The sequence below is a fragment of the Drosophila subpulchrella genome, chromosome 2R (assembly GCF_014743375.2).
Source record: "Drosophila subpulchrella strain 33 F10 #4 breed RU33 chromosome 2R, RU_Dsub_v1.1 Primary Assembly, whole genome shotgun sequence".
In the NCBI taxonomy this organism is placed as follows: Eukaryota; Metazoa; Arthropoda; class Insecta; order Diptera; family Drosophilidae; genus Drosophila; species Drosophila subpulchrella.
The window spans coordinates 18,252,488-18,264,699 of record NC_050611.1 but is presented as its reverse complement, the minus strand read 5'-3'; the positions used below and the strand labels follow the sequence as shown (position 1 = coordinate 18,264,699).

The 12,212-nt window shown below is 37.0% G+C and overlaps 1 protein-coding gene across 3 annotated transcripts in view; it reads right to left on the bottom strand.

Annotated features, from left to right (window-relative positions):
* LOC119550700 (semaphorin-2A) overlaps positions 1–12,212 on the bottom strand; it is a 42,086-nt gene that overhangs the window by 11,776 nt on the left and 18,098 nt on the right. Inside the window, exons 1-2 of one of the 3 annotated variants that reach the window (XM_037859575.1) lie at positions 8,191–8,335; positions 7,158–7,484 (exon numbers count right to left, since the gene is read on the bottom strand). The exons of 1 other annotated variant lie outside the window; for it this stretch is intronic. In XM_037859575.1, coding sequence (XP_037715503.1) covers positions 7,158–7,323 — 166 coding nt within the window. In that variant the 5' untranslated portion in view covers positions 7,324–7,484; positions 8,191–8,335. Of the gene's footprint in view, positions 1–7,157; positions 7,552–8,190; positions 8,336–12,212 lie in introns of those variants that run through there. One more of the 3 variants, XM_037859574.1, reaches the window with a different exon arrangement.

The following is a 12,212-nucleotide window of genomic DNA, read 5'->3' as shown; positions in this document are numbered from 1 at the left end:
TTCTGGTACATTATCAAGAAATTATATTGTATTATTTTATATTATATTCTAGGCAAATGCTGAAAGTTTGCACTGCAAAATAAACCAAAGTATTAAAGTTTTTGAAATATTCTTAAAGAAGAATATTCTGGCACTTCATCAACACAGTTATACAATAAACATATACAACTATTGCAGCTTATATCACCCGAACTTTTAATAATATAAGCAAATTCTCAAGGTCTGCACTGCGAAATAAACCATTTAGTTAATTTCCCAGCCTGGCAGTACCCACCCAGAATATCCCTACTGAAAATTCCCCACTTATTTCAGTGCCTTTGCTAATTATGAGAAATTCACGTCGGCTCTAAGCACTCGAAAAGCCGTCTAGACGTCTGCACCTGGGCTGCAAACTGAAACAGAAAAGGGGGGTTGTCATGGGGGTGTGGTTGAGAAAATCCAAAGAAGAATAGGGTTTTCCGGGAAGTGGGGGGCATGAATACCGGGGAGTCAACCGAAATGTTTACCCAAAGTGGTTGCCATTTCATTTGCACGAAACAACACAATAGACCCACACACAGTCACTCCCAAGTTGTCTCCTTCCGATTGTCTGTTGTGTATATAATTAAAACGCATATGCATGGTAAATATACTTATTGTCAGCACTGTACAGCCAGTGAATATGTCCAAAGGCTTCGGGCTGCAGCTTTAAAATACCATACCATACCACACTGCAGCCATGAAATTCAAAGGGGGGGTGTGCGAAACATTTTCAACTCAATTTAGTTCATTTTATGGCAACAGCAATGCGCAGCAGCAGCGCAAGTTCATTTTGTTGCAAAATAGCAAAAATGCAAAAAACCCCGAAGAGCGCACTCATAAAAAAGCATCAAAAGAGCAGTCAAAACACCACTAGACAGAGCAGCAACTGCAATGGCAACAGCATCCCATGCCGCACCAGGCCATACCATCCGAGTATCCTAGTTATATGGCCTGGACATCGCCCAAAAGCTGCCAACAAAAACGCAACAAAATGCGGATGCGGTAACTGTTTCATTTTTGGTTAAAAACGAGGCACAAGTAGAGGTGGCTCCCCGGTGCAACTTCATTTGATGAGCTCGTGTGTGAGTGTGCCACATAAACGGTTCAAATAGTTTTAAAAACCCCCCTTTTTTATACCCTTGTAGGGGGTAATTCCTTTTTCAGCTGAAACTCAAAACTGAAATGAGCAAAAACATTTTTGAAAACACAAAAGGTTTTACCTATACAAACGTTACCCAAAAAAAACAAACAATAGCATATAGGATTAGGTATCATGAAGAGTTGTAAGTACAAAAAACTAGGTTATCAAAACCAATTTGTGAAAATATTAATTTTTCATTAACATGTTATAGCCACGAAAAAATGGTACCTTTTTTATAAGTAGCTTTTAATGACGCTTACTGAAGTGCAAGTAATATCATTTTATTTTATTCAACCCTGTATATACTTTTCTTTTATGTAATATTATAACCTTTTTAAATCGAGGTTATCAGAATTAAAAATGTTAGTAAAGTTTTTTTATTGACCCCTATTAAGTTTGGTTTTTTGTAATATTTGTAGGTAATATTTATTTTAACGTTGATTAACTAACATAATGTTGCAAAGGAGAAAATTTAACACTTAGCATATCATTAATGTTTAATATTGTATGATTTTTTAAACGGTCTCTTAATAAGATGTTAGGTTAAATAAGAGCTCTTTTAAAAATATTAAAATTATAATTTAAAACGTTTTTCAATTATAAGAGTATTTCCAACTTCCTTATCCCAAACTAAATTCCCCACGTTTTATTTTTCTCCCCAGCACCTTTATGGCAAATTTGCTCGACAACTGAAACATTCTGCGGCTCGCTTAATTTGCCATGAATTCAGGGAGTCCAGCTGGAAATCTTGTTGCCACTTAAGTGCGCACAAAGCCGCAGCTTGCTTGCCATATGCAACATTCTGCATTTTGGCCAGACAAAAGAGAATGCAAATTCTGGTCTTTAGCATGCTTAGCCTAAGTCAATTAAGCCGGCATAGAATACAAACACAAATACGCATACACATACGACGGCGAGCAGGCAGTGAATAGAAATTTAATTAAATTTCACCTTAAAATGATGGGCAAATTGAAATTAACGTTAAGCGAGTTGTTTGCATCAATTTAAGGTGATTGAATTATGGCAAACGACAAAATCTGTGGCCTAACTGCATTTGCAGTTGATTGATTGCATTTAGCCTGTTGCCTGTGCTAATTGCTTTTGCAACATTTTGCGACACTTTGCTATCGGCCACAGTTTCCTCGGTCTTTTCTCTTATTTTTTTTTCTTGGCGCTTTTCCATCGCCCGGCGAGCGATAAGCGTACTTCCTCTGCTGTAATCAGCAACGCCTACATTAAGTGGGTTCTATCAATCGGGTGTTACATAACTATGTAAGTACATGGGTCACTGGAAAAAAGTTCTGAGTAACATATATTTGGTTTTTCATGATCTTGTTTTTTTCTATTTGGGATATAGGCCAATATATTAGGTCACGGTTTCTTAAAGAACATTTATAAACATCATTATCGAATTTTGTTCTTGATGATAACAAAATCTTGACATCAATAAACATTATTTGTAAGCCTCCGAGAATAATCTCAAAGAAATTTCTTTTTAAAATGAATAAAACTAAATACTAAAAAAAAGTATGTGGACTAGTTAAGACCTTATGATACTTGCTTGACGTGGGTTTGGAGCTGACTGGATTTATTTTAAGAAGTCATGGCAATCCAGATAGAAATGAATTCATAAATGAAATCATGTTAAGATCGTCGTAAGCTTTTAAAATAAATCCAGTAAGTTAGTAAAGAATCTAGCAAGTGTGCTATAGCATTACTACCTTAAGGTCTTTAAGATTGTAAATACTAAAAAAATACTCGGCTTTATTATCTCTTTTTCATATTAAGCTTAAAGTGGTTAAAAGTTGAATCAAAGGGGCAAAATGTTACCTTGGTATATCCTGTTCTGGGAATTCCCTAAATAACATTAACAACACCTAACATTTCAAATTAAGCCAAGATAACTTAAAATTCCCGATTCCCTTGCTGACTTCTACAAGTTTTTCCTCCAGATTTAAGTTGTTTTTTGCAAGTGGACTTGGCAAAGTTGTCCAAGGCGAAACGTGATTTTCCCTCCGTTCAGCGATGGCCAACTAAAACTTGGCCAAAAGGGTCGGCTTTAAACACAGTTTTAATGATGTTTTCCCCGCCGCTTGTTGCTTGGAAATGGTTTGTACCGATTCGCAGGGAAGCAATATTAAGCCCCACTTGCAGCTGGAGGTGTCGGGCATTGCATTGAAATTCAATTTCGCGGCAAACTCGCCATTGTGAACAGCTCCACGCAGCTCCGTGCTGACATGCTTTGGGTGGTTCCCCAGTTCCACAGTTTCCCAGGTGCTCGCCTTGATTCCCGGCTCAAAGCCAGGTAAATCCCCACCCAATGGGACCGACCATCCACCCCAACTCAACAGCAAAGGGGTGGGCTCAATGGGGCTACTGTGTGAACAGCTTTTGACATTGCCATGATGAAGTGGAACCCGCTGCTGAAGCCCCACCACAGGCTACTCCCCCTAAAAAGACTACAAAAAATAAAGAAAATCACAAATATAAAAGCCGGGGGCAAGAACTCTCTGCTATCCCTTTATCGCTTTTGTCGTTTTAATGGGTCAGCAGTGTGCCTACAGTTTGACAAAGACCGCAAGTGAGTGCGAAGCTCTTAAAGCTGTGTTGCATTCGGAAGGAAATCAGACAGCTTGCAAGCCATTAATCCCCAGCTTCAGCTCCATTTGTGGCAATAAAAAATTAAACCAAGAGTTGAGAACAAATAAGAAATGACTGCCATAATTCTAAACTGTCTCACTTGGCAGTTCTCTGCAAAGTTTTACTAGCTATGGTTTTTGTTAGACACAAGCTAAGAAGAAATGAACAAATGAGTTCATTGCAATGGACAAATTTTGGAGGAAGTTCAGAATATACATATATCTAACCCAATAATATCCACCCAAAACAAGAATTTATATTTATTTTTTCTGCTTAGGTATTTAAAAAAAAGTAAAAAGATCATATATGTATTAAAATACTGTATTATATAAGATTAACTAGCTTAAGATAGTATTATAATATCGTATTATGTACCATTAACTAGCAAAAGATGTGTGAATACTATCAGCAGAGTTCGTTTTTCGAACCGCTTTTGAGTCCATTGCAATGTATGTATTATAAAATCGTGCTATATAAGATTAACTAGCACAATATGGTATTATAATATCGTATTATATACCATTAACTAGCATAAGATGTGTGAATACTGTCAGCAGAGTTTGTATTTCGAACCACCTTTTTTGAGGAAGTTCAGAACATAAATATTTCTTACTCAATAAGATCCACTAAAAGAAATATTTGATTATAGTTTTCAGCAGAAGTGCTTTCTAAAAAAGTTAAAAGATTTTATTTGTAAATAGTAATATTATATCGTTTTAAATAAGATTAACTAGCATTAGCTAGTATTATAATATGGTATTATATACCATTAACTAGCATATGATAGGATGTGTGAATACTAACAGCAGAGTTCATATTTTGAACCACTTTTGAGGACGCCTGTAGTTTTTTTATAAAAGACCTGCAGTTTCAAGGCTCAACCTTAGCTACCTGCCTCTGAAATGAGTCGATAATCACTGGTTTGGTCTCTATAATGAAGTCATTACACCTCATGTCAAGCAGCAGGCCAACTTTGTATCTTTTGTGAGAGGCCGCAGAAGACAAAGTAATGGGAAGAGCAGTCTGGCAGACACAAAGCCGATACAAAAATAGAATTTGGGGAAACGAGTGGAAGAAACATCTGTCAAACCGCTGAGTCAACCGATTGAAGTGGTGGCGGTGGTGAAAATGGTAGGGCGAGGCTTTGGCTATGAGAAATACCATAGAGAGACATAAATTTAGTATTCCCCGAAAATAAAGTGCAGTTAATTTAATTTAAATCAATAAAAATAGTGCTTTTTCATTTACAGACGTGGAAAAAAGAAAACATGTAATAAATATTCCGCATCAACGGGGGAATTTATAGTTGACATTTTAGAGGTTTGTTGTTATTCAGTTCGGTGGCTTTTGTGGTTTAAGTGTTTTAATTTATGGCCTGGCGATCGGTTTATATAGTGCATCTGGTGCAGTGTCCTTAGCAGCACTATGGTATGGATTTTTCTCCATATATATATGCTATATAACTCCCGGAAAAGTATGCGCAAACAGCTTAAACGATTCCCTAATCGCCTCACGTTTTCCTTAAAGGCAAGTGCTTAGCTATTGAGTTTACAGCGCAACATGCGGCAAGGACCAAAAGTTGTTGTCGGCACGTGGAGTTTTATGCTGCACTTATAGCTTATAGTTAAAGATATAGGGAGACAAGGAAGGGGGTACATGACCGGCATTCTGGAACGTGTACTATTAGAAAATGTTTACTGGTCTTGACCCGAAGTTCTTGTTGCTGTTCGCCAGCCTGGCCAAATGAGATTTAAATTTTTTATACAACATTCTCTACGTTCTCGTCTTGATGGCTTTTTGCTGTTCTTCCACCGCATTCATTGAACTCTGGGGAACTTTTCAATCAACCACAAGATGATAAATTAATGCTGCCCAAAATTATTAGGCAAAATCAAACATGCTTCGGTTGTAAGAAACTGAAAAACCTGTTTCTGACCTCAACATAGTTGAATTTTAAATTACTTTTCTGCCTTAATGACTCAATAAAACTGGTCAAAACTTCGAAAAGAACAAGGCCTGGGAAAAAAGCCACTGGGACATCGACTTTGATTTCGCATTTAAATGGTAAAGTATTCACATTATTTTCGGGGGCGGGTGGCATTAAGGGGACCCAGTCAATTATATATCATTCAGGATTTATCTCTGTGGATTATGGGGACTGCATATGGTTAAAATATGATTACATTATTGGTATTTGTTTAAACATGAAATATGCATATGAATAGCAACAATTCACAATTGGACGGCCCAGCAATATTCACTATGAATGCCACGCATTAATATGCAAATTATAAATAACAACAACAATAACAATGCTTCGGGCCAGAAATGGAAAATGGCCCAAACGACACAAAAAAAAATAGGTGCAATTGAAATCGAACCAAACGAGATAAATAATAAAGGCACAAAGAACATGTGCGAATATTATGGGAAATAAATTACAAATTTGTTGTTGCCTGAAAGATTGAAAAATAATATTGGCAACTGTTAAAAAACGGAAGAGCTGGGATGTTCGCGTAAATCGAAGCTTAAAGTACCCTGTAGAGAGGATTTTGTAGATTATAATAAATTTGGTATTTTTTGTGATGGTATTACTAACAAAATGAGTTGGAACATAAAACGATTTTATTATCACCAAAAAAGAAAAAGAGCCCAATTTCAAAATCTTATAAGCAGTAATACTAATAACAGCACTTTAATTCTGCAAATAGTGTTCAGGATTTTTAATGTTTTGAAGTACCTTTAACTGATGTTTCCATAGAAACTATTTCTGAATTTAAGGAAATTAAATGAAATGTTATGGTTAAGCTTAAATACCTAAGTACGAGCTATGTTGACTAAGATTTTGAAAACAATTGAGAACTTTAGGGAACCTTAAGTTTGGCTTAATATAAAAATGTTTAGAAAGTTTTTAAAAAATATTATTTGTAATTAAAAATAAAATAAAATAATTTTTTAAGGAATTTTGGAGTAGGATTAATTTCTGGAGATTTTAGAATAGAATTTGTTGACAAAGATTTGGAAAACAATTGAGATCTTTAGGGAACCCTAAGTCAGGCTTAATATAATAATGTTTAGAAAATATTATTTGTAATTAAGGAATTTTGGAGTGGGACTAATTTTTGGAGATTTTAAAATAGGCTTTTTGCAAAGATATATTATAATTTTAAGAGTAAGTATATCATAGCTACGGAATCGAAAGTGCTGGGAACTATCAATAGTTATGGTTGGAAATTAAAGTACCCTCCGGAACACCCAATAAAAAGCGGGTGTACACGGAATTTAAATTTATTTAACAAATACCTTTTAATCCCTTGCTCTCCCTTTTTTCCCCGTTAGTTATTTGGCTATTTACCTGCGCCGTGCTTCCCGTAGTTGTTGTTGCCCTGATCGTTTCCAGTGCAACAAGGACGCTCATAGTAGAAGTTCCAGGTGTTTTCGTAGTCCGCAGCCGTCTCGCTCACACTGCAGGACAGCAGTAGCAGGAGTGCGATGAGAGGCGATAGCTGGAGTAACGGCATTGCGGGGGCGGTGCGAGCGGGCGAGGTAGATAGAGGGTGGGGGGCGAAAGCGACCCTCAAACCTCAATTGGATTACGGTGCGAAAGAGAGAGACAGGGAGATTGCTTGTTGATTTTACCGATGTGCGAGGAAAAACCGGCGTCTTTTTTTCCCACGAATAACTGTTAACACATTTAACTTGTATTATTTTTACACACTTTTGCGGCAATTGCAATGGAATTGATTTCACTGGCAAATGGATTTTAAAATAAACTTCTTCCCTCGGGCGATTTATAGCGCCCCCCGTTTTTTCTTCCTTTTTTTTTGGAACCCCCGATTCGTAGTGCCAATTGCGTTTCGGATTAATTATGTATGCGTTGCAGGCGCATAAAGGCGTAATGCATTTTACACAGTCGTGTGTTCAATTCGGTTTTCGATTCGATTTCAACGCATTTAGCACTCGCCAAGCATGTGCGATTAAAGATATAAAGATAAAGGCAAAAGGAACTGGAAACAGGTTCTGGTTTATTATAATATGCTATATCGGGAAAACAAAAGAAAAACGGGGCGACAGCAGAAATTCCTCAGCTCTCCAGGGAGATAAAAAAAAAGCGGGTAAACAAACACGGTTTTTAAAGTTTAAACAATTAAAGAGGCACTGCCTCAATAAATAAACGATTATCTGCAAATATTTCCTTGGTTTCAATTTTAACTCTGCCTTTAACTGCCACACAAACAAACACTCACACATACACAAATAGAGATACACACTTGAGTTGTTGTTGGGAGTTTTGGGCTATTGGAATTTCGAAAATCGAACTCCGAATTGAATGAACTGATGCACGCCAATGGCTTAAGCTTAAGCTAAATGCATTTCCGGTGATTTACCACTGCCAATTAGGTACCGCCCGCTGAAATTAACACTCGGAAAGTGCTTTCAGAACCGCAGCGGAAACACGAAATACAACAGAAACCGACAAGTGGAAAATGAAAACAACATCGCACGATCGACCACAATTTTCGAAATGAATGGTTCGAATGTTTCGAATGAGAGTAACGTAAGTGTCGGCAAACGTAAGTGTCAGTAAAAAAGGGATAGCCTCAGCGTAAGTGTCAGTGAAAAAGGGAGATGCAAGATGCGAACGTAAGTGTCAGCAAAACGTAAGCCAACGTAAGTGTCAGTGAAAAAGGGAGATAGCCTCAGCGTAAGTGTCAGTAAAAAAGGGAGATGCAAGATGCGAACGAAATACAAAAGAACAACAAGAAAATGAAAACAACAACGCACGATCACCGCGACAACGCACTTGTGAGAAATAAACTAAGGCGTTTTTATCGGGCAAATATCGCTGGCAGGTTGCGGTATATACCAACAGTGGCGATCTATCGCGTTTATCGGAAATGTGTATATTTCGGGGATTTTTCTTTTTCAAAATGTAACGACTTTATCATTATTATATTGTTTTAAAATGGTTTTTTTTATTGGGTATTTTATTCGGAACGTTTTGTTTTATTACTAGCGTCCACAAACCAATAATTTAACTTGGGGTGCAATACAAAAACTAAAAATCTTTTAGTTTTGATATGTACATTTTAGAAATATATTTTAGGAAAGGACTATTTGGAAAGCCTGGAAAGCAACCCACCGAAGTTGATGCATACAGGCCAATAAGTCTCTTACCTGCATTGGGCAAAATGATGGAATTTTTCTCTGGAAGCTATGGAAAGCAAGATGTACACAGTAGTTGTGTTTATGGATATTCAACAAGCCTTTGATAGGGTATGGCACGACGGCCTCCTAAGCAAGCTAAAGATCCTACTAACGCCGCAGCTTTTCCTCCTCATTCAGTGCTTCCTATCGGAAAGGAAATTTAGTGTTGTTGTCGATGGCGAAAAGTCGTCAAAACGTCCAATCTCAGCCTGTGGTGTAGTGTACTAGGCCCGACACTTTACTCACTGTATACGTCAGATATGCTAGATTCCTGGAGTTGTACCGAAGTTGACGATGATGACATGCTCATCGCAACATACGCCGACGACACAGCGGTTATGGTCAGAAGTCCAAGCATAGACATTGCAACCTTGGGCCTGCAGGAGTACGTATCACGTTTTGAAAAATGGACAACAGAATGGAATATAGGCATAAACTGCAGCAAATGTGCTTGTGTCACATTCTCCACAAGGCCAAAGAACTGCCCAGGCATTTCCATGCTCGGTTCTGTACTTCGTCACGAGTCCTACTACAAGTACCTTGGTGTGATTTTGGATAGAGGACTAACTTTCCAGAGGCACACAACAATGGTCAAGCAGTCAGTGCTTTCAAAGGCAGCAAGTATGTCCTGGCTTCTTTCGTCAAGAAATAAGCACTCTTCGTCCAACAAAGTTCGAATTTATAAATCGATTCTCAGTCCAATCTGGAAATATGCGTTACAAGTCTACGGCATTGCGTCTAAATCGAACTTAAACAAAATACGAGTAGCGCAAAGCAAGATTATAAGATCGATTTGTAATGCCCCCTGGTTCATGAGAACCAGAGATATTGAAAGAGATCTCAAAATCCCAAAGATAGGCGATGTTTGTCGTATGTATGTTGAAAACTACTTCAGACGCCTTGGCTCTCATCCTAACTCTTTGGCGAAGAGGCTAATTCGGAGACCAACAAGAATAAAACTGAAAAGATACCACCCACATGACCTTCCATTAAGATACATTTAATACCCTCGAAGTCTGAAGTCAAAATTGCAAATGAAATGAAATAATGTATAAACTTATATACCAACACTTTGTTATCCCCTATATTTACAACCTGCTCAAGCTGCCACATAGGTAGCAGTATACCCGTTAATTTTGAATAAATATACACTTTTACAAAAAAAAAAAAGAAAAAAGGAAAGGACTATTTGTAAAATGTAATTATATTTTTAAGTCACAGAAATCTTGATCCTTGTAAATCTAAAATGTTTTTCTGATTTAATTGATAAGTTTTGAATCTATGTTTCTACCGTGTTAGCTTAAAAAGCATTTAGCTTATTATTTTAATTTTAACAGCTAAAATATGAATAATATTTTAATTGTAATTGTAAAATATTAATTGCAATTTCATTGAATTTGAATTGATGGTCGGTTTTCATTAATTAAAGTAAAGGTAATAAAAATAATTATATCTAAACCTTTCCTTGTGAGAAACCTAAATGTGCTGATTAGCATAATTTTTGTCAGTTTATTTTAAGAATACATCTAAAATTTCTTTCGACCCGAAAAGATTGAAAAACATTGGCGTTATTCCAATTATAAACACGACTAAAAACAGCTCATGAAGTGGTTTCAACTTCAGATATAAAATATTTTTAATATTCTGGGGAACGCTCGACGTTTTTAGTTGTCTAAATCATCTTTGCTCCTTCCCGCAAACATCCTCTTGCAAAATGGCGGATTTCAATTTTCGTATTTTACCGTGCGGAAGCGGCAAAGTGATTTTTAGCAAGGACAACGACAATTTTGGCAATAAGCAAACATTTGCTAAGCCAGACAAACAAAACGGTAGATGGATGGCAGCTCCATAGAGCCAGGTAGGTATGCAGACGAACTCTTGCATTTAGCAGCCTCGAGCGGCAATTAAACACAGTTTGGTAGTGTCTCTGGCATTTGAGTGTCTGCTCGGCAAAATATTTAATTAAAAAGCAAGTCGGTTATGTTTTCGTCTCTACTTGATATTTGCAATTGTGTATGGGTGCAACCTGTGCTTCCAACAGTGGCGTACGAAGGGGGTTCAGATAGTTAAACTATTTTCCTTTACAATGGTTTTGGGACTTGACTTTGACTTATTATTATTTTATTATTATTTTTTAATTTAATTTAAAGATTTTTGTAATTCAAAATTTAAAATACAATATGCCGATATATATTTTATTCTATTTCATTTCTTTTAGTGAACTTATTATATACATTTATTATATTAGATCGAAGTTTTATACGTTTACATATGATAATCTGGCTCTCAAAGTCTGAAACAGTATTTAGTATTTCAGTAAGAAATTACTTATACGACCCGTAAGCCCATTACCAACTTTGTCAATATTTGAAACCCACTCTATTTTAAAAGCCAAGTAGTAGCTTATTATTATTTCATATATGGTAAAATTTTACAATTATAATTTTGTTTATAAGTCAATTAAATCATATAAAAGTTCCCTATTTAAACCCTTTAGCATATCCTGCGTACGCCCCTGGCTGCCATTGTCTCGTTGGCCTCTTCTCTCTGTTTGCCTGCTAATGAGTTTTCGCAGAACCACCACACTAGTCGTCCCCCTCGCACAACCACTCAGCCCCCCAAAGGCACTTGCATCATGATACTGTTGAAAATTTTTGACACATGTTTACCCACTCTATCCCATTCTATGTGTCCCCCCTCGTCCTTTCTCTTTCTATCCCCGATTGTTGTTGCTGCCTTTGTAGTTGCTTTGATGTTGGGTGCCATTTTTGGGTTTTTCTTTTTTCGGGGGATAGCCTTTCAAGTGCAGCAGCGACAACGTCGCCATTGTCATTTGTTTTCGCAAACGTTTCTTTCACACAATGTCAACTTTCGACAAAGGACTTTAATTAAGTCCTTAATGACAGCTTAATTTAGCGCACTTTGCACAGCGCGTATGCCCCAACACGTACACAAACAAAGGCACAGCGCTCACACACGTTACCCCCAAACACACACAGAGTCCGTCCCGCTCTAACTTACTAGGGGATGGGGAGTTGTGTTTAGTTTTTCTCGCTCTCCTTATTTTGGGGGCGTACGGTCAGTTTAATATTTGGTATTTCAAAATCGAAGGATCACATTGATGGGGATATTTCTCTCAAACTATAAAATATTTATCCAAATCCAAAAGTTTTCTTCCAAAAATATTCTTTCAGATTCGACC